Below are 22,832 nucleotides of genomic sequence, written 5' to 3' on the forward strand. Positions count from 1 at the left end.
TTTGTGTAGCGCAGCATGAATTCTCTTTCTTGGCAACAGCACAGTGTGACAAAGAGACAGAACCTTGTGGCCAAATGCTGTCTGGATGCCTTTCAGGGTTTATTGTTCTTCCACATTGTCCTAGGTGAGGCCTTGGGGAAGAGCAGTGTGGTTCCGCTGCCATATGAGAAGTTCTTGAAAGAGCCTGGCTGGCTAATGGTGGCTGGGTTACCCGATGGACTCACGTTTAGGAAACCCATTGAATATGATGCAAAATCCCTGATGGCCATATTAGAGCATAGCCACAACATGCGTTTCAGGATAAAAAGGTAAGAATGTGGTATTTTTGTTTTTTCTTTACGATTCCCCTGTGCTTGGTCTGTTCCTTGCAGATCACTGTTGGTTGTGCTAATCCATGATAGAGGGATAAAAAGTACTGCCTTGTAATGACTGCATTCAGAGGTCACTATCACAGACCCTTCTCCCCTGGTTTGGTGCAATTGTGAGGACAAGATTAGAACTTTCTGCTTCTGTTTTTCTTAATTGCAGTTTAGACATGTTGTCTGAACTCTCCATTCAGACATGGAGCTGACCCACATTTTATATCTGATTTTTTTTTTTCTTCGAGCAGCTGAGATGTGATCTGAGGGCGGGGGATATTTCCATTAGTCTCTTGTCATGATCAAACATTCTCTAGTTTCCATGGATTTAACTGGTACCATGTATCTTCACAAAGAAGGAGGACTCTTTGATCTGTCTGCTCTGCATCTTGTTCACTTTCAAAAGGTACTTGGGGAATTTCTGTATTGTGGCTGTGCTGGAGGCAAGGGAGTAGGAACCAGTTATGTTTCCTAATACCACGTCATTAATCATGATATCCAAGAGCAGCTAGCGGCTTGGTTCCCAAATCTATCTATCTATCTATCTATCTCTCTCTCTCTCTCTCTCTCTCTCTCTCTCTCTCTCTCTCTCTCTCCCTCCCTCCCTCCCTCCCTCCCTCCCTCCCTTCCTTCCTTCCTTCCTTCCTTCCTTATTTATTATTAACTTTGTATGCCGCCCATCTCCCCCAACGGGTGACTCTGGGCGGCATTCAATAATGCTAAGCCATGATGTAGTTTTCATATTACTTACCATTATATGCAGTGCAGGACTCTGGTTCAAAAAAAACCTGGCCTGTCATAGTGCTGTGTGAAAGCAGCCAGTGGCTGTATTCATGTAGCACGTTCATGTGAACCCAGCAAATTGGGCTTATTGAATGAACCATAATCAGTCAAATCAAATCTTTATTATGGTCATTGACCAGCGTACAGCAAACAATACTATGTTCTGTGTACACAGCCGGTGAGTCAATAGGGAAAGGATATTTTATGTCAGGGCTGTAAAAATGCTTCTACCTGTTTCCGGGAGTTGTTGGAATGCAACCAAGACTCTTAAGAGTCCCCTGGACTGCTAGGAGGTCAAACCAGTCAATCCTAAAGGAAATCAACCCTGACTGCTCATTGGAAGGATTGATACTGAAGCTCAAGCTCAGATACTTTGGTCATCTAATGCGAAGAGAGGACTCTTTGGAAAAGACCCTGATGCTGGGAAAGATTGAAGGCAAAAGGAGAAGAGGATGGCAGAGGATGAGATGGTTAGATAGCATCACTGAAGCAATGAGCATGAAACTGAGCAAACTCAGGGAGGCAGTGAAGGACAGGAAGGCCTGGCGCGATATGGTTCATGGGGTCACGAAGAGTCGGACACGGCTTAATGACTGAGCAACAACAAATACACTGACAACACGTATTGAGTGTTCTTGAGTGATTGAGGCCAGCTATTGGCTGACCCTGACTGGGAAGGTATAAGGAATGAAGTGGATGAAGTAGGAACCAGCAGCCCCAGGCTAGAGAGAACCAATATGTCAGCACAGATTAGGTGCCTTTCAAGGCCATCAGCAGAAAGCCAGGTATCTATTGACTTGGAAAGGTGGAAGGAAAAAGCCTACAATTTAAACCCTGGAGTATAGATCTATATATAGGCTTTGACCTCTGCGTACTGTGGTAGGCAAATCTTCTCTCTTCATTCCTGTCAGCAATAAACTAATCTTGCCGAGTCATAGCCATGAGCCTCTGCTGAGAAAAGCAAGTCTGAATAAGGAGTTAAGTATCTGGAGAACTGAGATTTATAGTCATGGCTGATGAAAAGCCTGACAGAAAAGCTATAAATACTTCCTATTTAGGATGGAGTTTTGCCTGCTGAGCAACTGGATTGAGATTTCTGGTTCATGGCTCCAGTGCTACTAAGAAGAAGGAAGTTGGGACTATAAAGATTTTTTCCCCTATCTTCTCTCCCTTGCTTCCTTGTTTCTGCTATCCTCCACCATCATAAAATTTGCTAGTAATTTTATTTGTTGTCATTGACCTCTTATTTCCTTTGCACCAGACAATAAGGTGATGAAGTAAGCGGGCTGAAAGTTTGCTAGTCCAGCCAGTTTCTTTTGTATATCCAGTAAAGTGTCCCTTTCCAAATCATTCTCTTGGGCTGTCATTTGTAGTTCCATTTTCAATACTTTCTCTGTCTTGTCAGATAAAATTTGTTCCACATTTGTCATTCCTTCATTAATGTATTTTAGACACTGTAATTAAAATTCTTAATAAAAAATATATTAAAAGAAAGTTGTTAGTCCAGATTTTGGGTGAGATAGGTAGTTTGGATATCTGCTTCTTTAAGAACATAAGAAGAGCCCAGCTAGATCAAACCAAAACTCCACCCATATCAGCATTCTGTTTCCTAGAGTGGCCAACAAAATGCCTCTTGGAAGTTCATAAGCAGGACAGGAAGGCAGTTCTATCATAATTGGCTGGTGTTCAGGAACCTATCTCTGAACTTGGAGCTTGTTTCCAACATTATGATCATTGTTGTATTAAATAGTTCATTCTACTTGAGATAAATATGAAATTATGTGCAGTTTCCTCCTCCTTTTAGGCCACCTGAGGACTCTATCAGGGATCCCAACCCTACTGTTGAGGTGAACTCTTCTGCTCTCATCTCCAAGGGGAACCGAGAGCCAGGCCTTAATAATTTGCGTGCTAAACAGGCCAATCAAGACACTCTTCCTGGGATCACCACCAGCAGTTTCCTGTACGGTGTATCGCTGCCCACACAGATTGCCATGGAGATAAAGCAGGAAGGTTCAGCCAGTCGACATGGGATGAATGTAGTTGGCGAGATGCTGAGGCCCCGTCCATCAGGAGAAGCGAAGGTGCCTTCGCCACAGGAGTTCGGTGACTGCTGTGGTAATGGCCTTCATGTTTGCTGACCCAGGAATGCCTGCCCAAAGCTGGTGGAAAGGTGTTGGTGTAGCCTTGGAATGGAATAGGATGGGAATAGGAAGTGTGTAATGATGGCTTTGATCAGATTATTAATGATGGTTTTGACAGGGCCATCCTTAAGTAGGAAGGAACAATAATATTTGGTCACTCGGGTATGATTCCTGGAGGCTAGACATGGTTAAGACTATAGTTGGGCTTTTTTGTTGTGGTACTAGCCAAGGAAGGACAAAGAAGTCAAGGATAGGTTTCATCTTCAAGTTCTGGCATCAGGTAAGTAATATGTTGAGGATGCTCATTTTGGAGCGAGGGCTGAATGCCTCCTTGGGCTCTAAAGGATGAAGTCTTGACTCAGTTTGGAATTATCTTTTTATTTATAAATGTTCTCAGAGCATTCTTGAACAAAAACACATCTTGTTTTCTGTCTCATCAGATATATTGGGTTTTACAATGGACAACTACTTCAGGTTTGCCCCCCCACCCCGCCCCCATCATGGTAACTGACCCAAATATTAGTGCTGAGTTGAAAATAGACTTTTTTTCATTCTGAGCTGAAGAAGAGGTGATCAGGAAAATAATGTGCATTTCCAGACATTATGAGAGTAAATCAGGATTTGCATATTGTAAAGTGCAGTATCTAGGCAATATGCAGCTTACCAGCATCTCTTTTGTGGTCTCCTGGAGCCTTTCCAGAGGGGATAGGGCTAAAATTGTGGAGTTTGAGGTAGGACTTAAAAGGCAAAATGAATGCCACGGGTCTTGCCCATCCTTAAGGCACCCATTTCAACCTTGAAATTGCCTGAATGCCCTTCCCTAAATGGGCCCTGGACTGTCCTACTTCGGGAAAGTGGCCCTCAGTAATGATACATGAACCTAGTGCTGCCCTCAGGTCAATGGAAGTTGCACATTCTAACAGTATAACCTTTATAGCATCACTGTTTCAATTCCTCCAGTGGTCTCAAATTTGTATTGCTCTGGATTTTTGCAGAAAGTTTGGGTTCTGACAAGAGAAACAAAGCCAAGGTCCAAACAAGGCATAGGACCGATCCCAACAAGACAACTTCGAAGCAAAGATCCATTCTAATACAGGTAGTCCTCATTTAGCGACCACAATTGGAATCAGCAACTTGGTCATTAAGTGAAGCAATTGCTAAGTGAAACTGCAACTGTGCTTTTTAAAAAAAAAAATTATCCTGTTTTTATTATTTTTATGACTAAAGGCAGCAAACATACCTAATACTCCTTCCTCCTCCTATTTTTCCCACAACAACAATCCTGTGAAGTGAGTTGGGCTGAGAGAGAGTGAATGGCCCAAAGTCACCCAGCTGGCTTTCATGCCTAAGGCAGGACTAGAACTCACAGTCTCCTGGTTTGTAGCCTGGTGCTTTAACTACTAGACCAAACTAGCTTATGATCTTATTTCATCTTTCCTTTGCTATACAGACCTGCGAAGGTCATAAATGTGAGGATTAGTCATAAAGTTACTTTTTCAGCACTGTGAATGGCCGCTAAATGAGGTGGTCACTAAATGAAGATACCTGTAAAGCAGACTCCAAGCAGAATAGGTAACATTCTGGATAAAAACAACCATGCTGGACTGAGCTAAGACTCAGCCTAGTCTAGCATATTGTTTCTCACAGTGGCCTACCAGATGTCTCTGAGGTCCTAACAAGCAGGAAACAGATACATGCTCCTCTCCCACTGTTGTTCCCCTTGAAGTATGCTGCCCCCAACCTGGAGGTAACATAGAATCTTCATGACCAAGAGACCTGCCCTCCATGAATTTATCCAATCCCCTTTTAAAGCCATTTAAGTTAGTGGTCATCACCATGTCTTGGGATAATTGATTCCTCAAGTTCATTATGCATTAGGTGAAAAGAGCTTGCTTTTGTCTTTTAAATCTCCTTCCAGTTAGCTTCACTGAATATGTCCTGGTCCTGGTGTTTTGAGAGTGGGAGAAAAGCTTCTCCCTGTCTACTTTCTCCATGCCATGCATGATTTTATACATTTCAGTCACATTCACCTTTTTTCCAAGGTAGTCCCAAAAGTGCTAGCATCTTCTTGTAAGGAAAGTGAGAATCACTTTACATTTACTTAAATTGAATTGCATTTGCCATTTGGTTGACCATTCATTCAGTTTAAAGAGATCCTTGTAGACCTCTTCACTATCATTCTGAATAATTCAGTGGTATCTGCAACCTTTGCCAGCTTACTACTTGCCCCAAAGTCAAGATCATTTATTGAAAAGTGCCAATCCCAATGCAAATCCTTGAGGAATTCCACTTCTTACATGCCTCCATTGAGAAAAGTGCCCATTTAATCATATACTTTGTTATTTGTTTTTCAACCCCGTAGCAATTCACAAAAGGACAAGTCTTCTTATTCTATAACTGCTAAGCTTACTCAAGGGCTTTTGATGATGACAGTTTTATGATGAGAGTTATGTTAGCAGGTGCAAGCATTACTTCAACAACAAGGACATTTTTAAATAAAACTGATTTTATCAGTTATAAATTAAATTAACTAAATTTATCAGTATTATAAATTAAAACTGATTTTTAAATAAAACGGTAGCTTTTAATAACTAGCCTTCACCCATGAATGACATCTCTTAATGGAGCCTAGTTTGTTTCAGTAGCCATAAACTTTGGGGTAAGGAAGACCATAATTCTGCTGCTGAAATGTCTGGGCTGGAACCCCCAAACACAACACAAGGCAACACAAGGCAATTTTCCTGTACTGTAGTTTACCTGTCGCAATGGAGTTATCTTTGCAAAGTCCCAAGGATAGGTCTCTTTTCCCATGCTTCCCCTAAGCACACAGCTCCATCTCTAAAATAGATGGAATCAGACCACAGGGGTCAACAACAGCAACAAGCATGTTTGCACAACTTGCTAACTATGCATAGGATTAACCCCGGTAAAAAATGTATCTATGGGTGTCACATCAGATAGTATGGTAATGTGCAGTTGGCTGTGATTTGCTGATCTCTATTCTGCCTAATATCCTAATGAGTTTCGCAGTGGCTGATGGTACTGTCCCTGCTTTCTGGCAGCACTAGACCAGCCTTAGCTGATTTAAAAAAAAGCTGAGCAGGGTCAGACCTGGTTAGGACTTGGATGAGAGACCACAGAATATCCCTGATTTATAGACTAGACTGGGAAATTGAAAATAGTGGAAAAAGGCAGTGACAAATCACTTTTGTATTGCTGCAAAGCAAATGACACAGTTAGGTCCACGGAGTAGAGTTCAACTCAACAGAGAAGAAGCAAACAGTTAAAAAACAAAACAAAACAGTTGTATGTTAGACATCAGCAGGACAGAGAGAATGAAACTAATTTTTCCCCAGACCCTTTGTTTTCCAAAATAATCTTTTTTAGGCCCATGGACCTAGAGGAGGTCTTCCCTATTTAGTTTTTGTGGAAGACTAAGGCTGCTAAAAAGAATTTGTTAGTTCAGTAGGTAGAACCATGGTAAGGTGGGATGGACAACTTCTGGTCCTAAGCTCATATATACTTCCCAGCCCCTTTCCTGCAGCCATCTCTATCCATAGCACCGAATTCCCATAGTATGGTAGCCTAAATTGGGTGAGGCAATTTTCCTGTCACTTTGAGACATGAAATACACAAATACCATAATTTAAAGTAGTCTGACACCAGAGCCTTCCCTCCCCCTGCCCCCAGTTTCAGCTGTGTTCCCTTACACTTGTATTGTGAAAAAAGGAAAGAACTGCTTAAGAAAGTGTTCCTCCAAACTAGAGATTTACAAACTGTTCTGGGCAGGGAGCATTCTGTGCATACATCAGGCAGTATCGACGCTCTGTGCATGGATCCAGAGCCAACCGGGAAAAGGCAGGCTGGTGGTGCACGGCTTAGTGATGGAAATTCCGGTCCCAATTGCTGTTGTTAACTGAGGACTCCCTGTATTGTTAGCTACTGCCTTGTACAGCGACTGTTCGCAGTTACAGGGGTGATGAAAAAGTAATTTTGTAACCAATCCTCGCATTTATGACCTTCACAGAGGACAGCTGAAGTAAGATCATAAGCACAATCGCAGTTTCACTTAGTGACCGCTTTGCTTAATGATCAAGTTGCCAGTCCCAACTGTGTCACTAAATGAGGACTACCTGTACAATACAGTTGAGTGTATTGCATGATCACTGTAACGCAGATGCTCCAGAAACTGCTTGAGGATGCTATGAACTGATGCTGCATTTTATTTGTAACTGAAGTTGTCACAACAGATCTTGACACACATACGATCAAGTTGAAGTTCATACAGGTCAGAATGAATAGTTTCCAGGTTGTTGGTGAGCTGTAGCATTTACTATCTGTACCTGCATAGAATAGCTAAAAGTCCTCTTCCTCTGCTCCTGCTTTTCTAATTTTTCTCTCATCCTCCCTTCCCTCAATCTCATGTTTGTTTGCTTGCTTCTTTGTGTCCAGGACAGAAATCTATCCTCCCCGGTGGTCCACTCATCCAAAATGTCCACTCCTCCAAACGCATCCTTTTCTCCATAGTCCATGACAAATCAGGTAAGGCTACATTTTCTGGTCCTAGAGACTGCCCCAAAGGTTTTACAGATGAGTGTGAATTCAGATTATGGAGCTCTTCCATATAGGACCTCTATGGCAAAAAAAGTACTTAGAAAGGCAACACTAAATGGGTAGAAGGTAAATGAACCCATAATTAAAGTGGTTGATCTTAGGCCTGAGACATTATTACAACTAAATGGGCCAAGTAATGGGTTTAAATGACAGGAAGACAAAGTTTGGTTGAATGTTCAAAAAAAATTATAACAATAGGAGCAGTTTGATGATGGAAGCAATCTTCCAGAGAAGTGATATCAGACTCACTAGGTGAACCAGACCAGGAAACTAAGTCCACAGGAAAGCTAAAACTACTTTTATTGAGATTGGCCATAACAACTGAATCTTGCAAGTCTGATTGTGCTGCACCTCCTCCTGATAGTTCAGTGAATTAGGGAGGCGCCTGCCTGAACCACTTCCGAAAGTTACTTTGCTGTTCTGGGCTTTAAAATGCTTCAGCCCCTTTTGCCTAGGCAGCAGCTTTCACATGTCTCCGTGAAGGTCGTCTTCCTTACTCTTCACAGGGGGTGGGCTCATTTCATTGGCTGGGCTCAAGCAGAGGTTGAATAGTCTTCCTGCACCAAGCGTGGGGCTGGACTCAGGGGCCTGAATGGCCACTTCGAACACCAGCAGTCTGTCCTATCACGAGCATGGGTTAGTTGGGATGCAAACATGACGGGTGGATTTTAATCTCTTCTCTTCCCCCTCCAGTTCTCTGTGTAAACACCGAAAATGTCCATATACCTTGAGCTTGTGTAGCTCAGTATTGTCAGCACTGAGTGTTAGAAAGGATTCAGGCCAGACTTTTTTCTGAAGGATACCAGAGATTGAACCCAGAGCCTTTTACGTGGAAAGTTTTTATCTGCCCCTGAGCTGCAATCCTTCTTGCCTACTGCCTAACCAATTCATCAGATTGCTAACTCAGTATTATTTATTTATCCCAACTGGCATTATCTTTCCAGGCAAGGGACCCTACAGTAGTCTTTCTGGAGATGCCAGGGGTCGAACATGTGCTGTACTGCCGAGCTAAAGTGTCATCTGTAACTCCATGGGAAGAAGGGAGAAAGAGTGTAATAATAATGTAATCAGCATTCTCATTAGATAGTCAGACTGTGGAGTGCTTTGGGTTCAATCTCTAACACTGTCAAGCAGGGGTACCTTTTCCCAGGCTCAAGCAGTTGTTATAGCTGCTTTAAGGTGTTGAAGACAAGGGCTCTGTTCTCACTGCCACAAGCAGCTTAGCCCATTTTGGAGATTGAATCGAAGGGCTGCACAGCCCTATTAGGTAAGCATTACCTTTCCCCCTTCAGTGGAATGGACTATAATGAGTACCACATGTTTGTGAGTAAGCATAATAAATCATTAGAAGTAGCCGTGTTTGTAATACTCCTTCCTACATAAGCTTGACTCTGTCAGCCATAGATGACATGTTAATAATGTGACTTGCTTTCAACCATAACCCAGTGCTCTGCCGAAAACAACAGGATGGAAACTGTTGAGCTAAGGATAAATTATATCATTTTTGCAGCCTATTTAAGCATCTAGGGAATTGGTTTATGATCATCAGAATTGCCTGCTTTAAGTGACAGCAACTCTCTGGAGCTTCTCAGGCCCACATGGAGATGCTGCATATAAGTTTGGAAGCCTTTTGCAAATGAATCCTAAGTTGTTCCTCAAAATTGCATTCCTCTTTTATAGAAAGAGAGGCTGTCCATTTGATTGTCTCCTTTGATGTACATTAACTGGCGTGAGACTTCCTTTTCCTCACATCTAATGCAAGACCATTGTTTTAATGGACAGTTTACCTTGGGTTGGGGATCTGCAACTTTTCCCCCTGACTATTTGGCAGGTCACAGATGATGTCACTGGAAGAATGGTGAGGTCACAGAAAGGGGTGGGGCCAATTCTTTTGCCCCTTTTCTCCTTTGGGGAGGTTTTTAAAGCTGATAATGAAAGCAGTGGCCTCTAGGAGGCATACCTTCCCATTTTCACTTTAATCCTACCCCAAAGTTCCGCAAGACTAGCTGAGCTCCTGGTTTCCCTGTGGTCTACCCAAGGCAATATTATTTGCACAGATTAGCAACGACTTTCCAGGTTTTCGGACCAGAATCTTTTCTACCTCTACACAGAGATAGCTGGGATCAATCTAGACAGTGCTGGCTGGGGAATTCTAGGAGGTGAAGTCCACACATCTTAAAGCTGCCAAGGTTGAAAAACACTGATCTAGGAGCTTCTTTGAGCTAACTGTGTATGTTCTGCTAAGTTAATTTCCCCATCACATTTAAAACATGAATATTATCTACTCAAAACTGACAGCAGCATTCCAGTATCTTACCCCTTTCTCACTGGCTTCTTTTCATTTTTCTGACTTGACCAATGTTGTTTTTCATTAGCTTTTATAGCACGTTTTAAAATGATGATATATTTTTATAATACACAGCTCTATTTGAATTCTTTTCCATAGATGCCAAGTCTAAATGTGGAATGTAAATGTTTTTATAATACAGATACATAGAGTTGAGCTTGCCAGGAACTTCTTTTTTTTTTTTTTCATTTTTCATGTGCAGTTGCATTTGTTTTGGAAAAATATATGCTACCCTTTGTTAAAAAATATTTTAGGATGGCTTAGAAATCCAGCAATAAAAGGCCTTTAAAAAGTTGTTGCCTTTAAAAAGTAGACAAAAGCTCATGAGAAAATGGGTATTCCCTGAAAAGTGGTAGGAAAATTTTTAAAAACTTGACTTTGTAGTTCCTGTTCTTTCTAAGTCACCCAGAGTACTCACTTGAATAAAAAGACAGAGATTAAAACCAAGTCCATTGGTAAAGGAAATGGAGCTGCAAAAACATCAGAGTAGCTGCCAGGCAAATCTTAGTTGGGAGGGCAAGCAGGTGGGCCATGGCAGTCCCTGTGGAGGTTTGAGGCCAATCAGAAGAATGTCAAGCCACTTGACCATGGTACTGCATAAACATAAATGGGGTAGGCACAGCCCCTGAGATGCATCCACCAAAATTCCCTCAATCCAGTCTGCTGGGAAAGTGATTTTTTTCCTTATGGTGGAGGAGAATGAACTGCAAGAAGAGAACTGAGAAATATTTAGATCAGTGATCAACTACAGATAGGTGGATCTCACACTTCTGACCAAACTTCAAGGTCTCATTACCCTGTATAAACTCTTTTCCTTGGGCAGATGGTTTTAATATTATCTCAGTGTCCATTTTTGCATTGTAGACCTCCCACTGCTTGCATAAATTAAAAAAAGTACGGTCCTCTTGCAGAAAATGATGTGTACAGCAGGTGGCGGTATCTGGCTGAGCTTTGTTATTATTTGGATGAAAGGCCACCAGAAAATCCTAGGGCTGTAGGCTAGCCTGGGAACACTTCCATATTGCGCTAAGAAAACTATGTAGACCTGTTCATGAAGTTGCTGGAAGTTAAGCTTCTGAAAGAGACTTAATCCTTTTACCCTTGAAATAGTCACCAATGGAGACATCTTATCTGTATGAATGCAAAAACCTAGGACTGCAGACTAAATGTTTGATAATTAAGAGCTGCAATTTTGGATGATGGTTACCTTGCTATGTGAGGATTTTAGAAACCATATGGTAGTAAGGCTTCCTACCTGGGGCAGCCAATGCAAGAAAAAAGCCACTGGCGAAGGGGTGGGAAGGCAAACCTTGTTTCACAGAGAGTAGATCTCAGCCATTGCAGCACAGAACCTTCTTCTTTTGTTTTCCTAGATAAATGGGACAGTTTTATAAAAGAAACTGAAGATATCAACACCCTGAGGGAATGTGTGCAAATTCTGTTTAACAGCCGATATGGTGAGTGGGTGTGAAATTCCTATTTATCATCTGTGGTGCTTGTGGCTTGCATGTAATTATAAAGCAATTTTAAGGCATTTTTTTTTCTCCTGATCCCAAGCTTTTTTAAAGGAAACATCTACTCACTGCCGCTGCAATAGATGGCTTGCGCTACATGTCCCTTCCTTAATTCCTTCTTGGCATGCTATTTTTCTGGGCCCCCAGCTTTTAAGGAAGGCAAGGGAGGGGTCTCCATTTGAAAGTCAACGTTTATCCATCACTAAATTCAGAACTGACCTCTCTCAATAGCAGAGCCTCCGGAAACCAAAACAGCAAGGATCAGTAACAGCGGCAGAGGACCAGGGGCTCTCCAGATGTTATTAGATTGCCACCCCAGTTCCTGGCCAGTGCTGGGTGGGGCTGATGGGAACTGTTCTCCAACAGCAAACAGAAGGCCACAGGTTCCCTGTTACGTGAATATAACCAGGGGCACTTGGTCTTCTATAAATAACTTTACCATGATGATAGTTGCCCCTTGCAAGTGCATCAGCACTTCCTTTCTTGTTTTATCCCCAGCCTGTGAAAGTAGCTTGTGGTTGTAGGTTTTTGAATCTGTAACTTCACTCTAATTGCTGCACTGCCCTTTCTGTTACTAAGATGGCACCACCCATCATGATGGTCGTCATGGTTAGCTTCTGAAGGATGTGAATTCTTTTGCAAGCGTTTTAAAAAATTTATGTTATTTATTTATTTATCATATTTCTTTATCTCTCACCCCGCCCTTCTTCTTCTTTTAATTCCTTCTCTTGCTTTTTTCTCTGGCATTTTGACTTTTAAAGGCTTTTGGTAGATTAAACTTTATTTATTTATTTATTTATTTTATTATTTTGTCATTTATTTTATTAATCAAATTCATACGCCACCCATCTCACTGTATAAGTGACTCTTTTACAGATAAACAGGAAGGAATACCTTTGGGATAGCACAGTTGATTAATGCTTCTTTGTATTAAAATGCACAGCAATAAAAAACATTCACGTTCAATAAAGGCTCAAGCATTGATCATAGCACATAGCTCAGTATAATTATGTCCACATTTAAGATTGTTATTGCTCAAGCTAAGAAACTGGGATAGGCTTAAGGTGGGAAGGTGATCTGAATTTGGGATGTTCTGATCCATAGCTTGGTTTCTGAACTACTGTGTCCAAAGTAAGCCATGTTTTTGCAGCTAGAGCAGTTTATTTGGTGGGGGAGCCAATGACCACAGTAGACAGAACAGTTGAGGGGGTGGTTAAAGTTGGAGAGTGGCTTATCCGAAAAGCCTGTGTTGTTTTACATCTAAATTAGGAAGAGCACCCCCTATCCATTCTTAGCAGTTTGCTGTTGAAATTTAACTACATAATTTATGGGAGATTGGGATGGAGGGGCAAAATAGGCATTTTTTGACCACAGGCAGATTGTGGACTTTATACAAGCACTTTCTGCATGAATGACTCTGCTTTTAAAAATCTTTTTTTTAAATGGGATTCCAATGTGTTCATTTGTTTGTTTTAAATGCTGGATGATTTGAAGGGGCCAAGACATCATCATCATCAGCTGCCTGATTCCAAGCGACTCTGGGCAGTTGTGATCCCAGCGTTTGTGGTCAAGGCCTATTTGCAAAACTAGGCTCAGTTCAGTATGGACCATCGGGTGCTTCTGCGGTTAAAACTGTATATTACCTTGGACGTCAAAGACAGAGCTAGGGATATATGAACATTAAGCTACAATATGGTTTGGCTTAGGATGAGTGTGCTTGGTGAACCTAGCCATTCTGGTCTGTTAATAATTGCTTTTAGTTTAGCACAATATACGAATCTGACAAATTGTGGTTTATTCAATAAACAATTAAATCATAGCTTAGGCAGTGTTTGAAGGCAGTCAGTGATTGGGTTTACATAGCATACTTAACTTGAATTAACTTGAATTATCTCATTTTCTGGGCGTATCCAAATCACTGAATCGTTAAATTAAGCATCTGATTTGTACAGTACATTAAGCCATAAAAAAACTAACCAAGATTAAAACCAAGCAAGTACAGACACTGTGTTTTCAACTGAACCGTGCTGAACGTACACAGCCAACATATCTCTCAGTTTCAGCCACTGGGGAATATGGACAAGAGGATGTCCAGTTTGGGGGCATTCCAGAGAAACGGAGGTGTCAGTTTTGTGACACAGAAGACTGGATTGTAGAGGCCTTTGGTCTAATCCAGTGGGGTTTGTCTTATGTTCTTAATCTTCTGCCTGTTCTTATATTAAAGATTCTATGTTCTACCATGTTCAGCTGAAGCCTTGGGGCTGGATCACATGGTCCCTGTCCCATACCGGAAAATCGCCTGTGATCCAGAAGCAGTAGAAATCATTGGAATTCCAGACAAAATCCCTTTCAAGAGGCCCTGCACCTACGGGGTCCCCAAGCTCAAGCGAATCTTGGAAGAAAGGCACAATATCCACTTCATGATCAAAAGGTACTTGGCTGCTCCAGGAGATGTAAGGGGATGCTGCAAGGAACTGGGAAGTTTGGGACCTTCCATTCCAATTGGGGGCATCCCTGGATGAGTCAGAAAAGTCAGGATGGAGGGTATTACCTCTATAATCAAAACCCTGGCCCTTAAAGAAGAGAAGGCTTCGATGTCAGGGTTGTCGTCTTGACTTTTTTGACTCCCCTGCAGACACTTCTGATTCCAGTGGAAGTAAGGCTTTGTAAATGGATCTAGCATTTTTTCCAACTTTATTTTCTTGAGGCATATTTCAGAATCTAACAGTGCTCTCAGCCAAAAGGGCAATACAGGTTTTTATTATGGCAGAAAAAGATGCTCAATTTGTTGCCCCACAAATCTGTGAATCAGCAGTGAGATTTAGCATCTTAGTTAACTACGGACTTGATAGATTTTAAAAATCACCTTCTAATAATTAATCATAAAGGAGCTCAGCTCTCTTTCCATACAGGAAGGAGTAAAAATGGTTATGCCATTCTGGCAAGCTCATGACATGAACCACCAACTGTAGGGTAGTGATGTTTATCTCCAAATCAATTACAGGTGGATGCTTTTAATTGTTTTTTCCCTTCTTTGCACCTGAATTATTTCCCCTTCCTTTACAGGATGTTTGATGAAAGAATTTTTACAGGTATGTCAGACATTTTTCCCAGGGATCCTATCAAATAGAATGCAACTAGAAACTTTGAAGCTTTTTCCTGTTCTGAGTTTCAGAAAGGAGTGGGAAACTTCCTGTGACACTGAAATCTGATTTGCTGTTTAAGCTGAGTCATAGCAAACCTTGGGCTTATAAACTTCCCCTCGTGTTTTCTGGTAGGTCAGCAAATGAAAGGTAGAAACTTCTGCTTCTGTTACAATTACATTGTGCTATCCAGAATGGAACCAGCCTTCCATTATCTAGCAATTTGCAGATGTGATGAGATTACTGCTCCAAAATTTCCCCAGCCAGCACTGTAGCCACATCAGCTTAAGAATTCTGAGACTTGTGATCCCAATATATATGAAGGTCACTAGACTGGAGAATCCTGAGCTAAACTTGTTAATTGTACCTGTGGTTTGTTATAAGAAGTCAGCTTTATAATCCAAGGCCTGAATCTCTCTCATTTCAGGAAGTAATTAAACATTGATAATAAAATTATTCACAGTTTTTCAGGATTGATTGCTTAGTTGAAATGCTGTCCACCCATGCTTGAATTGGAAGAAAGCAATATTGAGATGAAAGGCGTCCCTATTCCCACTCCCTATCTTACTTTTATCTCCCCTGTTCCCAGTCATTACCAGTCACCTGACTTCCCTCCAAGGTAACAGGTGACAGAGGGGAACAGATTTTACATACCTGGAGGCTGCCCTAAGATGATGTCAAAATAAGAAGGAAAATACAACTTTAACACTGGAACAACTAAGAATGACTTAAGCCTGACTCACTTGTGAACTGGGAATGAGTTGGTGGCAACATCATGGGGACACAGCAAAAAAGAGATGTTGCCAGACTGGGTTGGTGTTATGGTTAGATACAAAGAAGGAAATCCTCAGTCGGAAATAGCTGTGAAAACTTCCAAATTTGGCTGTGTCACTTTGCGAGTGAGGGAAAGCTAAAAGTTGTAAATGAACTCAAGACTTGTTGTGACTCAAAATTGTAACAATATCTGATGATGTTCTGTTAGGAACAAACCACCTCAGTGCAGAACAGGTGAGAGATCCTAACTTGTCTACCTTCTAGCCCAAATTCCAGATATTGTTCTTCTGCTCCCTAGAGTAATTCTGTAGGTAAATGGAACTTTCAGAGCCTCCCTTGAGTGTGATGAAACTTTTCAAATCCATTGGAAAGGATTTGGGCTTTTTTCTTTTAATGAGAAGTTGATGCCTGAATTTCTCTCCTATGGGACAGTTTTTATTATAGCTCTACCAATAATGAAAGCATCTTCCACAAATGGCAGATTGGCAGAGTTGAGATTATGCTGTGACATTAGCATTGATTGGTTGGTTGATTGACTGATTATGTGCCATCAAGTCAGTGTTGACTCTTAGTGACCACATAGATTTTCTCCAGGGCAGTCTGACCCCAAAGTGGTCCTTCAGGTCTTCCAGTGATGGACATTGGCTTTAGGAAGTTCTTAAGGGGAACATTTTTCTTTCTTTCTCTGAAGGATAGAATTTCCTTGGAATAATCTCTTGGGGCATAGAATTGTAGAGTTGGAAGTTATCTTAGTGATCATCAGTCCAACCTCTTGTTCAGTGCAGCATCCACAAGATAGATGACCATCCAGCCGCTTCCAGTTCTTCATGTTGCTGATGGATGCCAAAGGGGCAAAGCGTTCCAAGGAGGCTGATGCCTTGATATGTCTTTTAGACCATACAGTTCTTTCTTCTAAATCAGGCAATGGCAAACTTTCTTTCTTTCTTTTTTTCCCATGCTGTCCAATCCTCACCACCAGGTAGTAAATTTACCAAAGATGCAACCAAGATTGAGCCATCCAGCCCCCCTGGGGAAGTCTCCCCTGAACCACATAGAATGGCATTTCTTGATTTAGCAGGGACTTCTCAAGGTAATCACAGGTAAGCTCATTTTCATTTTTATGTTACGTTTAAATGGTGGAGCATGAAGACAATGGCCTATCATTGTGGTATACATAACAGCTGATAATACAGCCTCTGAACATGGGGGCTATATTTTAGTTAACGTAGCTAATAAGTATTTATAAAATTCTTCCATGAATTGGATTAGATTCCTTTTTAAACCAAATAATCCAGCAGCCATCACCATATATTGGGGCAAGAGTTCCATACATTAATTATACTTGGTGTTAAGAAGTATATGAAACCATTATATGGAGAGTGACTGAGATTCCAATGACTACATAAAAGGCATGATCTGTAAAGCCAGAAATACTTGTTACTGGACTAAATGTGTTCCTTCTTTGTTGTTCTATACCTGTGCTTTTTAGAAGAATCTTTATAAGTGATACTCTGTCACAACCTTGGATTTTTCTATGTTCGGGCTATCTGTTTTTCCCAAACAGCCACTAGATGGAAGCAGATACAAAAAACTCTTCCTCTTTGCTGCCATTTAATGGTCATCTGGATCTTTGCAGCTTAGATCTGGCAGCCCTGTTCTAGACAAAATCAAGATCAGAATCACACTAGATGCTCACCAGTATTACTTCAATTTGAATCTCACCTTTCTTCCAGAAAGCTGTTCTGTTGATACAACAGCCCAGTGACATAGATTAAGTTAAGAGAAAGTCATAATTCCATAAACCAATAAACAGGGAAATTTATGTACATTTATTGCCTTGTCAGTTCTATTGATCTCTCATAAAATAAATTAATTTCACATCTTAGCATGCCAAGCCTAAAGACAAGATACCCCAGTAATACAGACAAAGCTTGGATATTCATTGCTGTTTAGCACAGGAAGCATTCTGCCATCTTAGAGTGCTTTATTCTTTCTGAGAAGGATGTGGAGGAAGGATTAAAAGGCTGATATAAATAGGGATGTAATATTCTCCCATCCTCCAGCCTTGAATATTTGACTTGACTGGCTGGTTCCAGATCCAAATGATACTTAGAAGAATGCAGAAGTCAAAATTGCTAGACTCATAATAAAACAGTAAGCAGGTTCTCACAACACACTGAACCAAACCATAACCCTACTTAGTTTTGGTTGGAGTAACATGTTGTGTTCACAAACCATTGTACATTTTTGTAAAGCAGTTGGTCAACACAGTGTGTGCTGTAAAAAAGGTCAACAGCATGTTAGGGATAATAAGAAACAGTATTCAAAACAGAGATGGGAATATCATAATAAGAGCCAGTTTGTAGTCTTCAGGTTATAACCACTCATTGAGCGACTGTTCAAAGTTATGACAGCGCTGAATGAGTGGTACTTAAGATATTCCTTTAGAATCCTAATTCCAAAGGCTCTGAGCTGGGCAAAGTCCATTCCAGGTCCAGTGGTGTGTTAGATTAATTTGCAAAGCACAAAACAAATTAAATACCTTGATCCTGCTTTCATTTGCTAGGTCTGAAAAGTGCCCCATTTCTGGAGACTGTGAACCAGGTAAGCCACCGGTGGTCACTGCTTTGTTGAAAGCTTCAAGTAATGGCAAACAAGATAGTTGAGACTATCTGCATTTGCATGCAATATTGAGTTAATTATATATTTGTTGCTGTAGTTTTAATGATTTAATGTAATGAATTAGGTATTATTATTATAATATATGTAAACCACCTAGAGTCCACTAGGGTAGCAAATAACCGATAAAATAAAATTAAGATTCTCTTTAAAATGCCAAACATGGGTTTTGCCTAGAACAAAGATTCTGGTCCTCATCTGGTCCTCCTCTCTGGAGAAGAATTCTAAAGGTTGGAGCTGAGAGCAGCTTCTTGTCCTTGATATGTAGTAGCTGAAACCAACTTTGGTATGAGGTAAAGATGATCAGGTTCAGTGACCTGGAGGTAGTACAGGATTTAGGAGATAGGAAGCAGGTTCCTTCAGCAGGGAGAACTACGTAGGAATCTATTTGGTGCCAGTGAGCAAAAGACTGAACATAGCCAGATGAGACTTTCTGTGTTACGCCTCAACTGCAGGTAGGATCCAGTTAAGATGCAGAAGGACAAGAGATTGGTTACAAATGGCCACAAAGATACGCCGAAACTGGAGCCAAAGATCAGGCATTTGCAGAGCAGGGAGCAGGCTGGATGGCCTCTTTCTCTCTTTTACTAAAGTATAAGTATATGCACGGAATAAGGATGTATAACATGAATATGTGTGATACAATAATATCCTTGATCTGTTTCTGCTCCAATCTAAGACAAAGGCTATAACTTAGGGACAGGACAAATGTTTGGCATGGGAAAAGGTTAGGGTTCCAGATTCACTTCCAATATGTTCAGGAAGAGGTAAGTAAGGCTTTTAGTAGAAACTACAGGCAGTTACTGTTGGTTGCTATGATCTGAACCTAAAAAAGGCAGCTTCTACACTCCTGTTTACATACATCCTTTATTCAGCACCATGAGGACTAGAATCTTACTTTATTTTTGTATGGAAATGCTATTAACTCCATTGTAGAACATATCTACCAGAGTTCCTTTGGTAGATGCATGGCTATATAAATTTGTTAAATAAAATAAATGAATATGCTTCTGTACAAAAGATCTAGGTTCAGTCCTTGGCATCTCCAAAGAGGGCTTGGAAAGACTCCTGTCTGAGATCTTCAGTCTTCATTATGAGCTACTTTAGGTGTTTTAAAAATAAGAAGGTATACAACAGTTATAAATAAATAAGGGAAACTGAGTGAGAAGAACAAATGGCCTAACTCAGTATTTTTTTAATTGATTGTACTACTTTAAGTATCAAAATACCGAACAAGGAAGAAAAAGATGATGACGAATCATTTCTTCTGTTAGATTTGATGGTCTTATTTGTCTAAGCAGCTTCCTACGTCCCTTTCTCCTCCCTCTCTCTCTCTCTCTCCCCCCCCCCATCCCAAGGTCTCACTGTTGCTTCTGCTTACCTTGATAGGTACCTCAGGAGAACTGGGAGGGATTAAACGCATCAAAATAGAACCGGACGAAGTGGACATAATTCAGATCACTGTTCCAGGTCAGTAGGTAACACATAATCTTCCAATCACATTGTCAGAATTAAGATAATTTTTTATTTGATACTCTTCCCTTAGAATAGCCAGCAGCCTCCTGGGTTCCCAAGGCCTTCTCATTATCTTTTCTCAAAGCAGACTTCTCCAACCTGGCTTCTGTTAGATGTTGCTGCACCCAAATATCTAGAGACTGTCAGGTGGGGCCCTCAAAAGATCTAGACCAGGAGTCAGCAATGTTTTCCAGCCCTGGTGCCCATTGCATACTTTTGTAAAGCACATTTTGTTGACACAGTGTGCACCTGCTGTAAAAGAGGTCAAGAGCATGTTAGGGATCTGGATTTTTGTGAAATGTTACCATACTCTCAAATGGGATGGCTGAAATTTGGCAAGATTTCAGAAAAATAATTTCTTTTATTGTGACTGCCTCTTCAAGCCCTGATGGGTGTCTTGGCACTGAGGGACTCTGCTTTGGCAACCACTGGTCTAGGTGTAATTACTGGCCCAGACCAGACCAGATAGGCAGTTCCATTGGAGCATCATGTTTGGGATGGAATACCTCCATTTCTTGAAAGGCTGAGAGGTACCTTCCAAGCAACATGTGAGCCTTTTGGAATCCTTCCTCTCCCAGCAGCGATCTGATCACCAGTGATGCTACAGGTTTTAAAAGAGAGCTACTGCCTCAAGCAGCCTAATCCCTTGGACTGGAGCTGAATCACCAGCCTATTTAAAAGCTGACACTTGATTGCCAGTCTCCTTCATCTCATTAGCAGATCATGCCCTCTGGGGTCACAGCCAATTGCTTGCCACTCTGCCACAAGTTGCTACTTGTCAGCTTGAATAAATGACATCTCCAAGCAGCTCGTATGATAGGAATTACACTTTGGGAAGTGGTGATATGCACCAAGTGTATCACTTTGGCTTTCTGCTACATGGGAGGACTTCTTGTCAACAGAAGGTTCAACTTGCATTTGGGCTGTAGCAGTTTCAGGGGCTCAGATGAAGGAAAGATATTCATTTGCATCCAAAATGTAAAGCTGGGTGATTAATCAAAATAACATGAAAGAGTATGCTAGCTTTTGAATTCTCACATACCCTTTTGTGTTATTTTTGTTGATCCTTGTAATGCTGCCATGCAGTTGTGGGATTTGGCTTAGGGCCGTAATTGCTTTTTCTATTATTTAATTAGTATTGCACCTTTTAGTCTGAAAGGACATTTTCTATTTGGCCCATAATGGGAAGAGCAAAAAGCCACATTACAGATGAAGCCTTACTCTTACGGTGACTTCAATGCAAGGGTGGACTCGGATGAGAAGACCCTTTTTGCCAAGTTCCATCAGCATCCTCCTGATTCAAATATACGTTTCCCTTTACTCACTCAGCAATCCAAGGACAAAATAGGAGACCCTAAAGGGGCTGTGTTTATTACAAACATTTAGTAGGCTGAATTTATATCCACCAAATGGATTGATCAGCAGCAATTATCCTGCTGAATTTTCACACTGATGTGAAAATGATGATCTGGCTGATTGACTATGCTGTAATCTCAAGGAATCTGGCCCCCTTCTTACAGAAATTTTATGTAAGTAGCTGACCCGAAGTGATCATTTTTTTGTGGCATTGTAGTAATAAGAGCATTTGGTAATTTCTTCTTAGAATTGAATTCTGCCGTTATTGGGGAACCAGATTCAGGGCGAGGTGGTACTAAATGGACACTACAGTAGAAAGAGACAAGTGAACTATTATTTTCTGAGACAGCTTTGCAGATATTTCCTACAATAGCTGAAGGTAGGCCTGGAAATTGCATCGTACAGAATTATAGCACACTTATTCAGCTCCTTCAACCTGGGGTCAGATAAGAAAGCTAAAGCTGAGAGCAAGGCTTACCCCTCTCAGCCCTGGTTTGATTCTGAATGCCAAGAAAGGAAAGAATGAGTTAGGCCGTTCAAAATAGATCCAGCTTTGCATTCTATCCAGGAACTTGCATTGCTGAAAAAAAAAGGAGAGACACCTCCAAATTGAGAAAAGAGAATTTTCTGGGATCTCCTGGCTTGGTGCTTGATAGCTTCTCATCATCACTAGTCCCCTTTCATTCCTCTATTTTCTACTGGCAGCAGTGTGAGATCACTTTAGGGCACCGTACTCACACCTAAATTGGATCTAGAGCCCAACAAACAAATAGCTCACAGTTTGGGCCTCTGGAAGGGGCTGGTAAAGCTGTAGGCAGTGATTTTATTATTTCTGAAATTCTGTCTAGTATTCTGGAATGGTGGACCCTTGTATTAGCTTCCCTGTTCACTGATACTCATCATATTGCACAGATGCCAAAAGATGGAGGGTAGCTGTTATAGTGCCTATGTACAAAAAGGGCAATCTAGCTACTTGCTTGCTAACTACTAGTCTATCAGCCTTTGAAGCATAATAAGTAAGCTTTATGACAAGCACTTACATAGCAAGCTGTCTGGTTGAGTTAATACAAAACATCATCTGGCCAATAAGCAGGCGGGTTTTAGAGCTGGATGCTCAGTTTTTGATCATGTTCTTAGCAACAGCTGGCTAAAATATAGTCCAAGCCACGTTTTGTACTATACAGTGCATTTATTGATTTCAGGCCTGCATTTGACCTTATCTTCAGAACAAAGATGTGGGGCAAACTCAAAAATACTATAATACATAGATGGCTGATTCTACTAATGTACAAACTCCATGACAACTCTAGAGTGAAAGTTTGCTCTAATATGCCAGGCCACTGTGATAAAGAAATTCCAACTGTGAGAGGAGTAAGACAGGGCTGCATCTTGTTCAATCTGTATATCCAATCTCTTGTGGCTGTAATAAGAAATTCAGGACGTCATCCCCTGAAATTAACCAATAAGTCTATTACAGTCTCATTATATGCAGATGATGCAGTGCTCCTATCACAAACACCAGCTGGATTAAAATGAGCTCTTAGTGTCTTAGCTGCTTATTGCTCTGAGGAAGCAGTTGAGATCAGTCATATTAAAACCAAGATTTT

The 22,832-nt window shown here is 41.1% G+C and overlaps 1 protein-coding gene across 2 annotated transcripts in view; it reads left to right on the top strand.

Moving 5' to 3' along the window:
• GTF2IRD1 (GTF2I repeat domain containing 1) overlaps positions 1-22,832 on the top strand; it is a 136,650-nt gene that overhangs the window by 66,195 nt on the left and 47,623 nt on the right. For both annotated transcript variants that reach the window (XM_088152580.1, XM_088152581.1), the window contains exons 5-13: positions 125-308; positions 2,947-3,257; positions 7,736-7,825; positions 11,618-11,701; positions 14,006-14,189; positions 14,825-14,850; positions 16,655-16,775; positions 18,242-18,279; positions 19,744-19,824. In XM_088152580.1, coding sequence (XP_088008706.1) covers positions 125-308; positions 2,947-3,257; positions 7,736-7,825; positions 11,618-11,701; positions 14,006-14,189; positions 14,825-14,850; positions 16,655-16,775; positions 18,242-18,279; positions 19,744-19,824 — 1,119 coding nt within the window. The remainder of the gene's footprint in view (positions 1-124; positions 309-2,946; positions 3,258-7,735; positions 7,826-11,617; positions 11,702-14,005; positions 14,190-14,824; positions 14,851-16,654; positions 16,776-18,241; positions 18,280-19,743; positions 19,825-22,832) is intronic.

Source organism: Python bivittatus, unplaced genomic scaffold, assembly GCF_059951505.1.
Source record: "Python bivittatus isolate LINGU-HERP-01145 unplaced genomic scaffold, Pbiv_v1 ctg000690_np1212, whole genome shotgun sequence".
NCBI lineage: Eukaryota > Metazoa > Chordata > Lepidosauria > Squamata > Pythonidae > Python > Python bivittatus.